The 20,177-nt window shown below is 41.3% G+C and overlaps 1 protein-coding gene across 1 annotated transcript in view; it reads right to left on the bottom strand.

The window, feature by feature from the left end:
• The window catches only part of EPG5 (ectopic P-granules autophagy protein 5 homolog), a 101,331-nt gene extending 82,532 nt beyond the window's left edge, over positions 1-18,799 (bottom strand). Inside the window, exons 1-6 of the mRNA XM_040632560.1 lie at positions 17,816-18,799; positions 5,794-6,741; positions 4,321-4,558; positions 2,654-2,790; positions 1,439-1,546; positions 476-549 (exon numbers count right to left, since the gene is read on the bottom strand). Coding sequence (XP_040488494.1) covers positions 476-549; positions 1,439-1,546; positions 2,654-2,790; positions 4,321-4,558; positions 5,794-6,741; positions 17,816-17,878 — 1,568 coding nt within the window. The 5' untranslated portion in view covers positions 17,879-18,799. The remainder of the gene's footprint in view (positions 1-475; positions 550-1,438; positions 1,547-2,653; positions 2,791-4,320; positions 4,559-5,793; positions 6,742-17,815) is intronic.
• Positions 18,800-20,177: the final 1,378 nt, after the last annotated feature.

The following is a 20,177-nucleotide window of genomic DNA, read 5'->3' as shown; positions in this document are numbered from 1 at the left end:
TGCCTGGTGCTTCTTACTGAGATCCGCCCCATTCTTGCAACCCAGCTCATGCACCTGGAACCTTCTCTCACAGCCCCACGTCCTCTCTTCAGCTTCTCCAGTGCTAGCGTGCTGATCGCAGCTTCCCAAGAGAGCACTCAGATCTCTGCGCTCTTTCCCCTCTCTACTACATGTCTTCTTCTAAGGAAAAGATGATCTTTCTTGCCTCTCCACACTACCTTTCACAATGACATATATGACAGGAGAGGCAAACCCACTGAAAAGGGGGACCCAAAAAAGCTTAATTGTTTATACATGTGCAGTTAATAAGGTCACCTGGGAACAAAGGGTACCCAACCTAAAGAAAACCCAAATATTAAATTCTGGGATGCGGACACTTCCCTTAGCAGTTCTTTGGATCTATGCAGTTTAGGACCAATCCTTTAGTAGAAAGAAGCATTTCAATTTCTACTTCATAAAGCTCTTCTGCACTTACTTGACAGGAGACATTAGCAGGGCAAGGGACTGCATAAAATGAAAGACCCCTGATGGGTTATTCAACACTTTGATCTGAAATCAGAAAAGGAAAAGGCATACTGTAGAAAACCAACAACCCAAGTAGCCATAATCTTAGTTCACCAGCATTGACAAAGGGAGCAGTTACGAAAACAAAGATGGAACTGGCTCGTAATCCACAAGAGTGAGCGCGCGGCTCTGGGTTACCTGGCAGTCCCGCTTCAGCTGGACTCAGAGCAGCGCGAGCTGAGCAGTTGACTTCGACTACTGTAACCATACAGGACGAAGCACAATACTGCTCTTTTAATCCAAAGACAAAACAAAACAAAAAAATCCTCCTTCTACCTAAAAAGATTCAGACTTCTCACCACCAGAAATACAAAAGAAAAGGTCCTGTAGAGAAGTTGAACCTCACAGGCACTTGGCTTCCAGCCATCTGAGCTGTGAGTAACAAAACAACCCAAAGGCAAGCAGCAGAGAGGGCAAACTGTGAACCATATAATCAGCACTGAAGGTCATTATATGAGAGCCGATCACACAGGCTCTGCTCTCATTAAAGAACTTTGAGATGCTCATGGTCTCTGTTTTGCCTATACCAACCGTCTGTGAGGTGGATTAATTTAGGAAGCAGTGTTGAATATTACAAAAAAAAAAAAGTCCCAGTGAGTCTTTTATAGAACTAAATACTACTGAATCTACCAAGCCAGACTACGGGGGAACTTTTAATTCTATCTTAATTTTATCAATTATGGGTGGCCCAAGAAGTTTCAGCATAAAAACTCCTGTGAATATATAAATATATACTAGAATATTTTAAGAAATTTATTTTAAATATCAATATGTTTAAGTAGTTTTTTAAAGGAAAAAAAAAGCAATTTCTTCAGGAAAAATGTTTAACAAAATCTCTCTCATCCCACTCAAAATCAGAAGACCATGATCATACCTGGATGAAAGGAACAGCCCATTTACTAACACCAGCTGGGCATCGAAGAATATGGTTTAAAAGGAAGAAGTGATCTCCAGGACAGCCAACTCTTTGTAACACTGACACCTGAACAGGGAAGGACATATAGTTTCACTATTTAATAAGAAGAAAAATGTACCTAGGAGTCTAGTAAATCACTTACCCAATGTTTAAACACATGAATCTTTCAGAAGAGTCACCAGAGATCTGTATATACGTATACATATATATATAGTACATACATAATATATAACCAAAGATATACTATTAACAGGTTAAGTTTCGACCACAGAGGCACACAGAGGCCTAAGAACCTATGAGCACATGATAAAAATATCATAAGTACTTTCCCTACAAACCAGTTTTTATTACCTGGCAAAATACAACTTACATTCCTGGCCACATGTGAAGAGATATAAGCCAAGTAGTTTAATCTAGTTTCAGTTTGTAAAAGATTCTCAAATTCAAGTAAGTACGCTTGGGACTTTACCACATATGTAAGAACTCTAATATAAACCTAAAAAAGTACCCAAGGTAGCCCCATTGAAAATACAACCACTAAACAAATAAGCCTCCTTCTCTAATACACTTAACATCTTTCTTAAATTTCCCAAATCCTGACACCAGCCTTTTTTCTCTCAAGTTTTTTAGGTATGACTGAATACAACACTAAACATAAGATGATAAAAATAGGGGCGCCTGGGTGGTGCAATCATTAAGTGTCTGCCTTTGGCTCAGGGCGTGATCCTGGCATTCTGGGATCGAGCCCCACATCAGGCTTCTCCGCTGTGAGCCTGCTTCTTCCTCTCCCACTCCCCCTGCCTGTGTTCCCTCTCTCGCTGGCTGTCTCTATCTCTGTCAAATAAATAAATAAAATCTTAAAAAAAAAATGATAAAAATAAGTGATATGGAAGGTTTTAGATCAGCTACCTATATTATAAATACATATCCTGCCTTTAATTTAGCATGCTTCTCACATTTCCATTTCTTCCTAAACTGAAGGCCTGAGATTATTTAAAATGTACCAGAAAGAAAAATACATTGTGCTTAATGACACACTAGGTAAGTATAACTTATTCCCATGTGTCACGAACTAAGAAAATGTCACTAACACATTAAACGAATTAGCTTAAGAAGCTGTTGGAAAAAAAAAAAAACTAGAAGGCATAATTCTTCAATTATTTGTTCCCTTACCAATTTCTGCAGCCAGAGAAGAATATCATCATGGAACTGAGTATCTTCATTAACCCTCCTGGTGAACATGAATAAGACACTGATGCACTCCTTTAGTTGACACAGGTCAGAGGGAAAGCTTTCTGTCTGTTTACAAGCTATAAATTAAAAAGAGGATTAAATGAGCTCCACATAAATGGTGTTTTGGAGAGCATTTTTAATGTCTCTACCAATAAGTAAATATATATATAAATAAATAAAATCTTTTCAAAATATTTAGTTGAGATAAAAATTCAAGGGGAAAAGTTGCATCAAAAATATCTGAATTTTGGGGTGCCTGGGTGGTTCAGTAGGTTGGGCATCTGCCTTCAGCTCCGGTCATGATCCCAGGGTCCTGGGACTGGGCCCCACGTTGGGCTCTCTGCTCAGCGGGAGCCTGCTTCTCCCTCTCCCTCCTGCTCCCCCTTCTTGTACTCTGTCAAATAAATAAATAAAATCTTAAAAAAAAACAAAACTGAATTTTGGGGTGCCTGGTGTGATGCTTGATCTTGGGATCCTGAGTTTGAGCCCAACATTGGGTGTAGAGATTACTTAATAAAACTTCTTTAAAAAATCTGAATTTCTACTAAATATGTAATCCAAAAAAGTATTTAACTTTGTGAAGTATTACAAAGTGAGGGAAAATTAACTTCATCAAAATCCATTTTTTATTTAAAGATCAGCAGATCTCTTTGATTAGTTATGAAATCAATGAGGGGAAAGGATTTTTTTTTTTTTTAAGATTTTATTTATTTATTTGACAGAGATAGAGACAGCCAGCGAGAGAGGGAACACAAGCAGGGGGAGTGGGAGAGGAAGAAGCAGGCTCATAGCGGAAGAGCCTGATGTGGGGCTTGATCCCGTAACGCCGGGATCACGCCCTGAGCCGAAGGCAGACGCTTTAACCGCTGTGCCACCCAGGCGCCCCAGGATTTTTTTTTTTTTAAGAGAGAGAGAGAGAGGAGAGAGAATCTTAAGCAGGCTCCACACCCAATGCAGAGCCCAAAGTGGGGCTCAATCTCACGACCCTGAAATCATGACCCGAGCTGAAATCAAGAGTCGGACGCTTAACCAACTGAGTCACCCATACACCCAGGATTTTCTTTTTTACTTTAAATATTCCTAATATTTCCTCCAGAAGTAAAAATTGAATAGCTCAATTAACTATTTCATACTTAACACATCATACAATCAAAGCTAGTTTTTTAAAACCCAAATATGATGCAGAACATTATAGATCCTCTGATGAAAGTTATATAAAACAGCCCAACAAACTAGACAAGCAAAAAAAAAGTACAAAAGATACATGATGAAAAAGTACACTGATATGTTTTACAATCAAAATGGATTTGAATTCTACTTGATAACAAGCACATAAATTAGGACTGAGGGACATTCGTGATAAAAAGCAAGCTTTTTGGCTTCCCAGAGAAGCAGAGACTGACAGCCCCAGGGAAGGGAGACCTAGCACTGCTCCCAAGAAATGGTATTAAGGCAGATCTCAATCCTGCTTTGGGGAAGGCAAGGTAAAACAGCTAGCACAAATGTTCCCTTATAATACCAATTGGTACACAATCAATTCAACCAACTCCTCAATTCTTTCTTCATTGCAGACCACAGAAAGAGTGAGACTTTCAAGATTCACATACCTCGGCCTTGAATTGCTAAAGATCTCAGAAGAGCTGAACTACTGAGTAAGGCATAAATGTAAGACTCCACTTGCAACTTTGAGAGCACAGAGGTGTACGAATGCAGAGCGAGGGTCTGGTGGAGGTGCTCAGATTTGGCATCAAATAGCTTCTTTAGCTCCCCCAGTGCATTTTCATTCATCTCTACTCTTTGGTAGCGATGATAGCCTGAAACTTTCACTTGATCTGCACAGATACCCTAGCAGTGGACAAAAGGGTAAAACAGGAAACAAGTTAACTCTTTACACTTGAAATAATCAGGCTGCAGGCATACAATGTATTGGCTTCAGTACCACCTTCAAAGAGCTTATAAATCATAGTGAGGGGACAAGACTACCACCTAGGGAACAATAAATCAAATATATAATCAGGTGCCAAGAGGGATAATGCCAATCACAAAGCACCACAAGGTCAAAGTAAAAAGAAACCCTAAGAAGAAAATAATAGAACTTGTCCCTAAGACTCTCACGACTGATAACCTTACCTTCAGCTTTACAAACACGGAAGTTAATGTGATATCCCCACAACTTCAAGGGACTTCAAAATATCTCTGTACCTACCCTCATCATTCTCTGATTCTGCTCAAAAGAAACCCCCTCCTTCCCAATACTAACACCTCCAGCTGTGTTCTTGATTCTATCCTTCAGTGCTTTCAAATGTTCCCCTCTCCACAGACTCCTTTCGATCTACAAAGAGAGATACACAGGTCTCCCAATGAATGAGGGTCAGGGATGGGGGAAAGCACATGTTTCTCCTTGATATCTCCCCCAGCTTCCCTTCACTGCCAAACTTGGCAAGAGTGGCCTTCTCTTCTTTGCCGTCCTTCCAGGCCACTGGGAAATGGCTTCCCTAATGGTCACCTTGGCCTCCGCAGGGTCACATCTAACTGCCTTCCTGTTTCCTCATCTCTCAAACTTATTCCATGGATCATCCTCTCCTTGACCCTCTCTACCCATTTGGATTCCTGGCATTATGCCCAAGGTTACAAACTAAATGGTCCACAGGCTGAATCTGACTTAGAAACATGACTTGCTTGGCCTCTACTCTCTGTTGCCAACATTCACAAATCAGGATCCTTCCCATGGAAATCCAGATTTCCAGCTCCTCTTAGGAAGTGAAAAGACATGGCAACGTTGGACCAACACAACCTCCCGTCAACGATCACCTAGAACACAAGAGCAGCTGCCCCCACTGGACTAGGCAGGAGCTCACCCAGCGACCACCGTCCCACTCGGCCCACTACACCCCTCCAGGTCACCTGCACGGCCCCTGCAGGCATCTGACTTTGTGACTCCTACACCGCATGACTCTGGGCCCGGTCAGGGTCAGTGTGAGTACAGGCATACTCCAGACCTGGATGGCATCACAAGAGCAGCAGCTCCACTCCACATTCCCCAGGCCCCTAAAAGCTTTACAGAACACCAGGCAAAATACCTGCACAGACAACTGTTCGTCCTTAAAGTGCCACAGTCGACTTTTCGCATTTTGGCAATCAGACGTCAGAGCAAGCAGCTCAGCTTCAGCCAGCAGCAGCTGCTTCCGACATCGCGAGTAGTTCAAAAGCAACTCGTAAAATTCGTGCCTGTCCTGATGGGCCATGCTGTCAAATTCTTCTAAATACGACTCAACGTTTTCCAGCCATGAACCAGGCTCAAAGATTTTGAGCTGTTCTTTAGTAAATGGTACTAGTTCTGGTTGAGATGGGAGCTCTGGGTAGAGTCGCTCATTACGAAACAAGGGTTTCGCTGCCACCAGAGCTGGCACTTCTCCAGCAATTTCAGCTGGCAACTGAGGATACAGTTTTTTCACTCTAGGTGGCTGAAAAATGTCTTTGGCTTCACAAGAACTCTGCAAGCCAACATTTTGTAGCACCTCTGAAGAAAGACCCAAGGCTTGCTTGCCCTCTTTCTTTTTCTGAGTTTCTCTGACCTGTAAATTTTCCATTTCCTGCTGAGTAGAAGAAAAATTAGATTGCAAGGTGCTTCCAGAAGGTCCACACTGTACCAATTTATTTTCCTCTACTTCTGTAAAGTTCTTGGGGGTTTCTACTTTGGTTCCAACACTGTCTCCAGGATCGACCTTCAGCTTCACTGCATCGTCCCCAACACAGGCTCTGACCTCTGCCCCCCCTTCCTTTAGGGTCTCTGTGTTCCATGTCAGGGACCCTTCATTGCTTATAGTTAAGGAGGTGAGTGGTACATCAAACATTTCACTCTCGTTTTGTCCACCGGCAACATTCTGGAGTTGGGACTCAGTTAACACTTTCAGACAGTCTCCTCTGAATTCACAAGCTGGAGTAGGGATTTCCAGCTCTCCGGAGGTTTTTGGAAGGGAGACTTCATCAGGTTCTTCCCTCTGGAGGGTTTCAGATTTCTTCTTTTCCTAAAAATGAGATTTATAATGTGAAATAATTTATAATATAGTAATAATTGATGCTTTCCATATGAGAAATTCTTAAACTGTATTCAGAATCTAATTTTTATAATTAGCAAATGGAATCTAAACAAACTTCATAAGCAATGTGTTTCATATTTCCTATTGTTATTCAATTTTGACTATGTTAAATGTGGGAGATTAACTAGTCTAATCCTAACAGAGAAAGACATCAAAAGAAGCAGCAAATTATGATTCAAAAACAGAGGAGGAAAGTTTTAATTAGGTCATTCTCCATTCTCCTAGGGGTCAACAGAACAGTGTCCAAGTAGCATAAGTCTCAATAGACTTATCCTCGTCTTGACAAACATATTCACTGACAACTCATGCAGAAAGAATCAAATAACTTGAGCAATAAAATAAGTAACTACAGTATTAGATAATAACCTACAGAATAAAATAAGTCCATACTGACATAAATAAACAATAAATGGGCAAAAAGCGACACTCCTCCTTACAGAATTCCAATCAATCAATGTAGATGGAATGAGAAAAACAGAAAAACCACCATTACACCATGGTAATAACTGCCACAGGCAAAGTCTACTGATGGATGCTAAAGTGAGTGAGTGAGAGTGTAAACAGAAAAACGACAGCTGGATAGCATCAAAGTATCTCCTAAGTATTTAATTACAAAGGGGGAAATAGTAAAGTTCAGGGGGGAATTCTGGCAAACGATACCTTAACGGCGTGATCAAGATTAATATGACCAATAGCATATCCCCATGTGATGTTCGGAGAAGGCCTATCACCTCTTCCAGTACCCTTTCCAATAACGTATAACCTCAATCTACTCATAAAAAAACACCAAACAAAAACGCAAATTAAGGAACGGTCTACAAAATAACAGAAACATGGGGCCCTTGGGTGGCACAGTCAGTTAAGTGTCTGACTCTTGGTTCTGGCTCAGGTCATGATCTCAGGGTCGTGAGATCAAGCCCCACGGCAGGTGCTGCCCTCAGCACAGCGTCTGCTAAAGTTTCTCTCTCCCTCTCCCCTTCCCATGCTCGCTCACTCTCTAAAATAAATAAATAAACCTTAAAAAAAAAAGAATAAGAGAAATGTTATGGTCATCCAAGAAAAGACTGAGGAACTATCAAGAGATTGGAGGCAACAACAAAGACAGGACAACTAAATGCCCTGTAGGATCCTGGACTGGATCCTGGAATAGAAAAAGAACAGTAGTAGGAAAACTGTTGAAACCCAAATAAGTTCTATGCTTGAGTTAATAGTGTTGTACCAACATTAACCTCCTGGTTGTGATAAACGTTCTATACCATAGAACTTGGGATTATGTGAGCGGGTGACATTAGAGGATGCTGCAAAAAGGGTATATGGAACTCTCTGTACTATATTTACAACTTTTCATGAAGTCTGAAATGATCTCCAAAAAACAAAGACAAAAAAACAAAACATTAACCATTAAAAGAAAGTCGAATAAAATGAGTTATGGTTAAAAAAAAACCAAAACCTCAGGAATTAACACACAAACTAGATATACAGGAAAACATGCTGATAAAGAAGAAAAAATTATAGGAAGATTCTTTAAATAATATTTTACACTCAGACAAACTGAAAAAAAATGACTGCATCACTCAAATACTCCCCTTTCACTATGAAATTTTAAGACAAACCTGACAGTTTCACAAGTTACCAGTGATTTTAGATTGTGCTGTCCAGCAAATGTCCAGCAAAAAAAAAAGTTGACAAGAACCAAAAATGTAAGACATTTATATGTACCTAATATCAGGAAGAAAAGATGAATGTTTTTGAAACGGAATTTGAGGTCACTTGCTGGTAATGGCTACCAAACAGGTGCCACGGTGGCGACTGAAGAAGCAGCGTGCCCCTCCAAAATGACTGATCTACACTGTGAACTGTGGGTATCAGATTCAGATATGAGCCACACAACGCATACAAACCAGTTTCTCGAATTGCCTAAACTCATGAATAATAAAAAGCATTACACGAGTATTTGTAAGAAAATGAAGAGGTGGGCCTAATTACCCTGCACACCCCTATGATAAAGACGTCTGTTAGACTGGGAGGTCAGAAAGAGAAAATCAGGAGAGGAGGCCTGTGGTTACTACAGTGAGAGAAATGCTGTTGAGAGTTGAACAAATTTTGGTGAGTTGAAGAATCAAAACGTAAGATTTAAAAAATAATTTCATTTATAATGAACAAAGAATAAAATATACAGAGATAACCTTTGACAAAAGAGTTGTAAAACTTGTACTCTGGAAATTGCCAAACATCATTAAAAGAAATTAAAGACTTAATAAATGGAAACACATCCCATGTTCATGGGTCAGATCACAATACTGTTAAGATGGCAATCCTCCTTAAATTGATACAGAAATTCAACATAATCTCAATCAAAAGTCCAGCTGCCTTTTTTGCAGAAAATGACAACCAGGATCCTTAAACTCATAAGAAAATGCAAGGGTCTCAGAGCAAACAAAACAATCTTGAAAAAGAAGAACAAAGGAGATCGCACACTTCGCAACTTCAAAATCTACTATAAAACTAGAGTAATGAAGACAAGTGTGGTTCTAGCATACAAACAAATAGATCAATGGAAGAGAACTGAGAATCCAGAAAGAAAACCTTGTATTTAAGGCCAATTGATTTTCAGCAAGGGTGCCAAGACATTATAACAGACAACAAGCAGTCTTTAACAAATGGTGCTTAACAACAGGATATCCAAAGAGTGAAACTGGACTCTTACCTTCCATCATATACAAAAATTAATTCAAAAAGGATCATAGACCTAATGTAAGAGCTAAAACGTTAAAACTCTTAGAAGAAAACACAGGTATAAATCTTAATGACCTTGGGTTACACATAACACCAAAAGGACAAATAACAAAAGAAAAAAATAAATTGAACTTCATAAAAATTAAAAATATTTGTGCTGAAAATGACACCTTGAAGAAAGGGAAAAGAAAACCCACAGAATGGGAGGAAGTAGTTGCAAATCAATTATCTTATAAGGGACTTATTTGGAATAAAAAAACCCAATAATAAAAGGATGAATAACCCAATTTAAAAATGGGCAAAGGATGTGAATAGACATTTCTCCAAAGAAGATATACAAATGGCACGTAGAAAGAGGCTAACATCATTAGCCATTACAGAAAAGCAAATCTAAATCATGAGACACCATGTCGTATCCATTAGGAAAACTATTTAAAGTCAGATAGTAAGTGACAGTAAGGATGTAGAGGAATTAGAACCTCAGACACTGCTGGTGGGATGGATTGTACGTGATGCACCCACTATGGAAGACAGTTTGGCAGCTCCTAACTGTGGTGATGGCTACACAACCTTACCATCATACTAAAAACCACTGAATTATACATTATATAGGTGAATTGTGCAGTGTGTGAACTACATCTCAATAAAGCTATGAGAGGGGCACGTGGGTGGCTCAGTCGTTAAGTGTCTGCCTTCGGCTTATGGCGTGATCCCAGCGTTCTGGGATGGAGCCCCGCATCAGGCTCCTCTGCTGAGAGCCTGCTTCTTCCTCTCCCACTCCCCCTGCTTGTGTTCCCTCTCTCGCTGGCTGTCTCTCTCTCTGTCAAATAAATAAAATCTTTCAAAAAAATAATAAATAAAAAAAATAAAGCTATGAGAGATTTTTTAAAATTTAGTGAGTTGATGAATGAGAAGTAAGGAAGCAGAGACTGGACTGCAGAACGCAGAAGATTTTTATTTCTCATTTCTTAAGCTGGAAGAGACCTCTGGGGGTGTTAAATGCTAACTGGAAGAGAAGACAAGGGAGCTGGAAGCAGTCACAAGACCAGCCACATGATCAAGGGCACAGCCAGCAACCGCACCTCCTCCAACACACAGGCTTCCAGGGCCTTCCTATCCAACCTCTCCCTCCGGCAGTTTTTAACCTCCCCGTGTCCCATCTCACTCCACTCCAACCCCACCTCACTCTGCCCTTCTTTCCTTCCACTAAACAAAATGAAGTCTCCAGCTGCTACTCCCAAACTTGCCTGCCCACTCCCAGCAGCTGTAAGAATAGATAATGAGGCCAGAGAATCAGATGACTTTTTAAAAAATTTCTTCGCCTCTCTGAAAAGAACACACAAGACGTTGTTTAGGCTTTTATTTCCCCTGGGGTAGAACTCAGTGCTTCTCTGGGTTTCCAGAGAGGAACCAAAGAAAACTCTCTACCCGTACTGGTTAGGGAAGTTAGGTCCAAAGAGGAATTAATCCAGAGATGGCTCAAGGAAGGAGTGGGGGAAAGACAGAGAAGCTGGTGCTTTGATTCAAACAGACCATCCAGACCAGGGAAGGCAACCTGGAGGGAAGGATGGACAACCGTTTGAGCTGATAGCAAAGGCCCAACGCTGCTCTCTCAGGGATCCCCGGACAGAGACAGGATGTCTACGGTATGAATGTGGACAGAGAGGGGATTTGCTGAGATCCGTCACCGATGCCACAGCCTCAACAGCAGTGGTGAGCTATCTGTGGCTTACTTCACTTTTCCAAAGCACCAAACAGGGGAGCAGGTGCTAAATGGTCTCCAAGCCTCCAGCCTCTGCCCCACCACCAATTCATTCCAAACACCATTTTAACATTGGCTTCCCTAAAACACTGCTCTGAACACCACAGTCACAGCTCTCCACTTAATGAAAGACTGACTCTTACCTCTGGCACTCAATGCCTTTGATGATCAGTTATGATCATGCCTGAAGACAAAATCCTCCTTCAGTGACCACACCAACCCTTCCACACATGCTTCACTCTAAACTCCTGCTACATGTACTTGTCATCATCCGGCCCTGGTTACAGGTTAATTTATCTTTATGGTCTGGCTCCCCCCACATAAACTACAATTATCTTAGGGCCAGGCATTGCATCTTATGTCTTTGGATCTGATCTGCCTCTGATTTCTGACAGTGTTCAATAAATGTTTCTTGAGACAATGGTGATGACCTATAAATCACAAGGATTTATTGAGTACCAACTATACACTGGGCTCTGTCCTAGGTACTAGAATAAAAAAAAAATCAATTATCCAACAAATACTTATACTTACCATGTGGTCTGGCACATTCAGAAGTTTATTTTTATATACCTCTCAGAAAGCAGAGGGAATATCCAATAAATTCAGAGGAAACTCAACTTTTATGCCAAAACTGGAATCTATTCTTATACTAAAAATATAAAATTTCACTGAAAAATGAAAAAACCAGCTTCCAATTATTTTCCTTACTTGAGTTAACTAGAGATAAAGATATAGGAGAACATAAATCATTTTAGATCACAAAATAAAATTCAAACGCAACTCCATGTACATCAAGTCACATGTGCAAAAATTCATACTTATGCAGTTTTATTTTAAGCAAAAGACAAGTTTCTTACAACTAAAAACGGCCAGGAGATTAGGAATCTGTATTTCTTTACTTTTACTCTCCACCTAGTTACATATAGGTAGAGAATATTAAAATAATCCCACAGAAGGAAAAATAATCAAGCACTTATAGAGAAATGGAAGAATTGTTAACAAACAAGGAAAAACAAACTTAACCACACGTCACAGTAAACATGCTCTGGAGTGTTGTGTACACGCGGGAAAAAACTGAAGAACACACACAAACCACTACCAACGGTTATCCCCAGGGGATGGAGTTCAGGGCATTTCATTTCTGCTATTCATTTCTCCGTGTGTGTCTACCAGGTGCCTATACTTCTTGAAGCAATGAGTACTTTTGTAATCAGAAGAAAAATAAAGAGTGTGGGTTCTGGGAAACAAATTGGAAGTTTCCTCACTCACAATTCTTTCTCTCTAAGCTGAAGTAAGTAAAAAAAAAAAAAAGAAAAGAAAAAAAAATTACAACTCCTTTTCTTCTGTAAAAATAACAATGAGCTGCTTCTTCACGAACAATGAAGACTCAAGTTTACACACGTCGTAGAGTACTTCCATGAGCTTATTCTAAAGACAGGGTCTGTTTACCGATAATGTCTGTATCTGTACTACTCAGCACAATGTCTGGCACAGAACAGATAAGAAGGGCATGGACACATGGGTCTGTATAAATCAAGAGCTCTTGGGGCAATTGTACCAGCTCACCTTGGGGTATACAGGGATGCTGTACAAGTAAAAAGGCTTGGGGGAAGGATGAGGCCTCTACATTTTGCTCTGAATACAACATCTCCTCTTGGCTGCCACCTCTTTCCTGTTGTATCAGCATTTTGCAGGCTTGACCTACTTCTTCATACTCCTACTCCTACTCCTCCTTCATACACGTCCTTCACTCAGCATCTGGGACACTACACTCTCAGTTAAGGGGACACGTACTACCTCACTGGTCACTCCTCACACTCCTTTGTCCTCTTCTTCTCCCCCTCTCCCTAAACTCTTAAAGTTGGGGTGCCGTGGGTTCTTTTCTTATCACCTTTCTATACTACGCTCATTCCCAAAGTAACCGAATTCAGTCTCTGGCTTTAAATAACCATCTATATGTTAATGACTATAGGCCAAAGACTCCCAGATCTTTTTTTCTTAGATGTATTTTTTAATTGAGGGGGGGAAGAGGGGGAGAGGGAGAGGATCTCAAGCAGACTCCCGGTTGAGCACAGAGCCCAATGCGGGGCTTGATCCCACGACCCTGAAATCATGACCTGAGCCAAAATCAAGAGTCGTATGCTCAACTGACTAAGCCACCCAGGCACCCCAAAGACTCCCAGATCTTAATCCCAACCTGGAGGTCTCCCAAGCTCTAGATTCACATACCCAACCCTACTCTACATCTCCATTTGGATGTCTAGTAGACACCTGTTTCAAAATTAGCATATTCAAAACAGAACTCCTGATCAGCCCCCAAACCTGTTCCACCCATTACCTCCTCCATCTCAAGAGTCATCCGTGACTGTTTTCTCTCACATGCCAGATCCAAGCCATCAACAAATCCTCTTGGCTCTACCTGCAGAAACTCCCAGACTTCAAACACTTCTCACCACCTCTGCTGTACAAGTCAGGTCCGAGCCACTGTCACCTTTTGCCTGGATTACTGCACAGTCACTTAGAAGGTCTCTTCCTCTACTCTTGCTCCAGTCTATTCTCAACACAGCAAGCACAATGATCCTTCAAAGCCTAACTCAGATCACACCACTCCTCTGCTCAAAACCCTGAGGCACTTACATTTTTCACTTGAAGTAGAAGTTGCTACGATGGCCCACACGGCCTGCATGACCTGGCCCTGTGTTACATTTTTGACTTCATCCCACTACTCTCCCCTCCCTCACTACTCCCTACCCAGACTGCCTCCTTGCAGTTTCTGGGGCAGGCCAGGCAGGCCACTTCCTTAGGGCATTAGCCTGGAACGTTCCTCCCCCAATGTCCACATGGCTAACTCCCTCATCTCTTTCGTGTCTTTACTTAAATGTCACCTTGGAAAATTGCAACCCATCCTTATCTCCCACCAGTACTCCCCAACTCTGTACCCTGTTCTTTTTCTTTTCCTAACACTTATCATCTCCTAACATATCATATATTTTATTTATTTTTTAGGGGGGTTGTCAGTTTGTCTTCTCCCTCGAGAATGTAAATTGCATTAAGGCCAGGTTCTTTGATTTTCCTCTGTCATTTCCCAGGAGCCTAGAACAGTTTCTGGGTGGCCAATGAGTGCTCAACAAATAAATGGATCTTAGGAGGCACAAAAGGAACTAAATAATATATAGCGTCCCCTACCTTCACTCCTATGGGAGGGAAAGACTAAGAGGTAGAAATCATCCAGGCTGAGAAGTAACTGGGGATGGGGATTTAAAGGTCCTTCCGCTTCTGTGATCAGCTTTCTGGGCCACATCTCAGTCTATCCTTAGCAATTACCATATGCTGTTACTATTAATGAGTTGCCGGCATTCAGAATTTAACCAATGTTTGTGTACATTCCATGACTATAAAATATACACTGCATCAGTAGAATGAGTCCAAATCTAAAAATCTACTGTTCTTAACTCATAATTTACCCAGATCACTGAAGTCAGGGTCCTCTGAGGTGGGGGATATTCTACTAGGAGATGGTACTAAAAGAATGAAAATGTTATTAGGACGATCTCTTAGAAATGAGGAGATTAACTACAACCTAACAACATGAGGTCATCTACCAGATAATTAACATTGAGGAATGCAGGTCAGCTGCTGGGTAAAAAATCCACAAGCCACTCAAACTATCTAAAGGGAACAACACATGACACTACTCACTTCCTGACCTGAGTCTTGGAACTACTTGATGGCTCTGTAAATAGCCACCAAATTATACCACAGATAATAAAGATTTCATTAATGTAGAACTTTATAATTACCGCAAACTACAGCCAGCATAAAAATGAATCTACTGACTCTAAAAGAACAATTTTTACAATGACAAGCATGAGGGCCTTGCCGGTGTCGTGGATTTTTTCCATTTGTTTTTTCATTCTACTCAGAGGAAATTTACTAAATTCTTCTAAGTGACAAAGCCGGGAAGTATTCTTCAATACCAGCATCTATTCCTTTATTCAACAAACATGACCAAGTGCATAAAGGGCTGTGAAGGGTACTGTGTCCTCGTTGAGGACACAGTCTAAGGGAGAAGAGTTGTTCACAAAATAACTACAAGTGAGACAAGTGACAAAGGGGGTGCAGGATGTTACTGCAGGAGGGAGTAATGTGAGAATGATGACGGAAAGCTCTTCTAAGGGAAGTACTGTTTTAGTAGAGACCTCATGACTGAGCAATAGCTACCTAGGTGAAGAGGGGCAGGAAGAGGTATCAGAGCAGAAGAAATAGCATGTGCAAAGGCCCTGAAGCAGAAGATATATAGATCTAAAACTGGGAACCAAAAGAGATGCTAGGGGCGCCTGGGTAGCACAGTCGTTAAAGCGTCTGCCTTCGGCTCAGGGCATGATCCTGGCGTTCTGGGATCGAGTCCCACATCGGGCTCCTCCGCTGGGAGCCTGCTTCTTCCTCTCCCACTCCCTGCTGTGTTCCCTCTCTTGCTGGCTGTCTCTCTGTCACATAAATAAATAAAATCTTTAAAAAAAAAAAAACAAAAAAACAAAAGAAATGCTAGTAGTAAACCTGAGGTTGAAGAGAAAGATAGAAGCCAGATCATTTAGGGCCCTGAGTCCATGCTAAGGACTCTGGACTCTAGCCTTGGGGTAATGGGGAACCTTTGAAAGGTTTTAAGGAGAGTTACCAGTTTTGTTTTTTGTTTTTAAAACTAGCAATCGGCTTTAGTTTAGAGGATGAATTTGGAAAGGTCAGTTCAGCAGAAATCCAAGAACTCTTCCTTGGAGGCTGGTGGTGGTAGGATGGAGAAAAACGAGGAGAACTAAGAGACTATTTAGGAAATAAACTGGCATGACTTAGTGACTGATTAGATTTGGAGACGAGAAAAAAGCATGCATCCAGGATTTCTGGTTTGACCAAATACCTCTGGAATAAAGGCCTCCTCAAATAAATTAACATATGTCTGTGTAGGAAAATTGCCTGGAATGTGTCAATAAAATGAGCAATAGGTTTTTCATGATAGATTAAAAGCTTAAGATTTTTACTTTATTTTAGAAATCCTGTTGCAAACAAAATAACTTGACAGAGAATCCTCTTAACTGTTTTTAAGTATTTATAGACAGACACATAGATGTATGTATTAATTATTAAGCAACTGGATTGAGATTTTTGGCTTTAACTTCAGTTGTCAAACTGCATGACTTTGGGCCTACATTTAACTTCTCTGGGCTTTAGTTTCGTCATTCCTTTGGAAAAAAAAGCCCTACAGATTAAGATTTAACGTTCCTCCCTCTACGTGACTGATGTTTACATGTTATGCACTACCATATTCTAGGTTCAGGGACCTTATGCATGGCTCACCAAGGGCTTTTTTTCTTCCTCCTCCGTCCAGCTAGTTCTTTACCAGCCCAATACAATGGAAAATTATTCCTCTTAAATTTGCTTCCTAAATTAGATAGGAAGATGGCTTTCTATCCCAAAGCGTAACTCCTCACAGGCATAGGTACACTGATGTGCATAACTCCATTACAGCCTTTTTAAAATGCACAATGAAACAGAGTCACATAAATCATTTATGACTTATTAAATGCAGTATCTTTGAACACCTGTCTCCAGTCAAAACTTTGTTCCCACGAGAAAATCAGATATGGGTACCATTTTTAAGTTACACTTGCTCTGCAACATCACCCACTTGTTGGAAAGGAAATTTCCAGTAATTGTAATACCACCCTCATTATTTCCTTAATGTATCAGTTCCAGGTAAGCCAGAATAATCTAGGTCCAGCCATCCAGGGGCAGCATTTAACCTATTCAATGTAAAATAAATGTCATTCAAGAAATAGGAGAAAAATTAAAACCCAAGCTGCACCTGAAAACGAAACAAACCTACAAAAGCAACCCAGAAAATTCAAATCCATCTCTTCTGTGTGAGTCCTGCCCTGGTTTAATCTCTGGACATTCGTCCCCCATCAAAAACGACCAGGATAATGAGAAATAAACAGCAGCAGCGCCACTATCACCTTGAACTTCAAAAGCGAGAAGACACAATGCTACAATCTACCTTCTATCTGTCGCTATCCATAGAGCTCTGCCAGAGGGTACATGCTACGCGTGGAAAGGTTCCTTCCCTCTTTGTGCGTGAGAGGACTGAAAATGCTCCCAGGTTTAAAGGACAAAAGAGACAGAGCTGGGAACTGAAAAGGTGCTCCACGGCAGGAATCCAGACCCAGGTGAGGAAAAGTCAAGAAGAAAGCAGAAAAGAAAGAGCCCGCTGAGGTCAGAGGAGGAAAAGGCAAACATGCGCTCCTGACAAAATCTGGCAAGGGAACGTGGAGATGGAGGAGATGAACAGGGCTGGTGTCAGTGGGTGGTGGGCTCAAACACTGGGAGGTGCGGGCAGAGACTGCGGGGGGCTCAGGAGATGGTTAGCCCCGGCTGGAGAGGCCCAAGAGAGGAAAAAGGAGACAGGGCGCATCCGCCAGGGTCTCGGGAGGGTGGCGGGGAGATCCTCACCTTGGTTTTAGTCCGGCTGGCCTTGGCCTTGGCCCGGCGCTGGGGCCTCACCGCCTCGGCCATAGACCCCGCCACAGCGCCGTCGCCGTTTGTTTTTGTCAAAACCCTGCGCTTCTCGCAACCTGCCCGGTTCCGGCCTCCGGACTTATCACGTGATCCGGCCGCCACCACTCCCGGAGAAGGGGCGGCAGCCCAGGGACGCTACGGGCCGCAGCGTAGGACAAACCGCTCCAGGAGGCTTGGTCTTCCCTGAGGATGGTGGCCACGCCCCCTTCACTCCAGGCCCCACCCCTGGCCCGGTGCGCCGCACCTTCCAGTGTGCCCCCGAAGCAAGTTCGATCGGTTGTGTGGAGCCCGAGTGCCGACTCTCCGGGTGAGAGTCGCGCCTGTCTCTCCCGCCCGCGCTCTGTGTGGACCCCGGGTGCGCTGGCACACCTCACGCCCGCCGCCTTAAAGGAAGAGATATTTGTCAATCTTGTTTTGACCTGGTGTTAAGTCGATCCAGTCAGTTAGCCTCAATCTCCGCTTTGCGCTCGTGATGTACCCTTGAGTTTTGCACTTCGGTTTCCTCTTTTGTAAAGGGGAATGATGATATTTGATGAAGATTAAATGGGCTAATCGTGAAAGGTACGCGTAGAGCGACAGGCATGTCCGTAAATGGAAGTTACCATGACTATACAAATTGCCAGGCAGGAAATAGACTCCTGACCCGAAAAGGGCAGAGAAGAGAGAAGACACATCAAAGTGTTCTTAGCATAGGTTTTCCATACCTTGCTTCATTTTTAAATTCCAGATGTTAAAAACCTGGGCCCTTCTCCCTCCCCCAGCTGTTCAGTTTCTTTCTTCCAAAGCACTTAGTGCCTCTTGAAATACTATATAATTTGCTTTTATGGTTGTGTCTGTCAGCTCCACCAGAATGTAAGCTCTTAAAGGGCAAGGGTTCTTTGCTCTGTTCCCTGTTGTATCTCCAGGGCCCCTACAACACGGACCAGCATAGAATAGATCCTCAATAAATATTTGACGAATGGAACAAATGAATGTGAGTTGTTTTGTCTGGTGATGGGTAAGATAGTTGAGATGGCTTATATGGGAGGAAAATAAGACCATCGACCCACTGGTAGCGTATCCTAGAATGAAAAATCCAGGAATATGACGCAAGAAATGGGAAGCACTTCAGAGATGTACACTGCACGGTGACTTGTTTATAATATAAACATAAAGTACAGTTTCATGTATTTGAAATCCTCAACAACAAAGATGTTATCAAGCCACTCTGAATGCACATGCACTTTGTATACCTGGGTGTGTGTGTGTGTGTGTGTGTGTGTGTATACTTATTTATAATGGGCAAGACTTGGCAAATATGAACAAAATCTTTATACCACCTTTACTACCCATTACTTTTGCTGGTGTTTCTCCAGGTCTGGAATGCCCAGAAAGGTTTAGACCAACTCAAATCCTTTTTGGCCTTCGAAGTTCTCTATGTGTTAGTCACTACTTAGCAAAACAGAACTAACACTACCCTCGCTTCCTGTGGTTTACAATTTAGTTGGGAAGCAGACACAATGTATAGATAAATTGTGATAAATATATCACAGCCTAAGGGGGAAAGCAGCATATTTTATATTTATAAACTGAATTTTGTAAAAAAAAAATAGAGAGAGAGAGAGACAGAATTTGTTAGACCTTAATACTGTAAGTAGTTAGTTTTGTTGGTTAGTTCAGGCAATAGAAATTAATCTATATTAAATTGAATACTGTAATTTAAAATGTTTGAGGGAATTTAAATCACAAATGGGACAGATGGTTTAATAAATTTGGTCTATTGAATTTGAATGACCAAATATTAAAGTTCCCCCTTGAAAGTGATTATTAAAATTTATTAGATTTATAAATAGAATATTGAGATTTATAAAGATAAACTTAAGAAAAACTAAATTAAAAAAGAAAAAGAAAAATTTTATAATGTATATGACTAATAAATTGAACATTAATTTTGAAATAATTAGTCTAAAAGATCAATTTCAAAAAACGAGATAATGATACACATATTTTCTATGCATAAATGCTATCTGCAGAAACACTGAAAAATTTACATTGACAGCAAGCATGGTTAATCACTGGCCTAATTTAACAGTGAAGAGTGTGCTGCCATAGCTCCTTGGTAGTAATAATCACCATTTCCCAAGCTCTTATTCTCAGCCGGGAACTGTTCTGAGTACTTTTCACACAACTCATTTGATTCGCATAACAATTCTACAACGTCAGTTGTTTTATTCTCATTTTAGACAGGGACTAAGGCTCAGAGAAGTTAAATGATTTGCCTACAGTCACACAGCTGGTAAATGGGGAAGCCGGGATT

This window comes from Ursus maritimus, unplaced genomic scaffold (genome assembly GCF_017311325.1).
Source record: "Ursus maritimus isolate PB19 unplaced genomic scaffold, ASM1731132v1 scaffold_18, whole genome shotgun sequence".
NCBI classification, from domain to species: Eukaryota; Metazoa; Chordata; class Mammalia; order Carnivora; family Ursidae; genus Ursus; species Ursus maritimus.
Note: the sequence above shows the minus strand (reverse complement) of the source record. Positions and strands in the feature narration are given on the sequence as shown.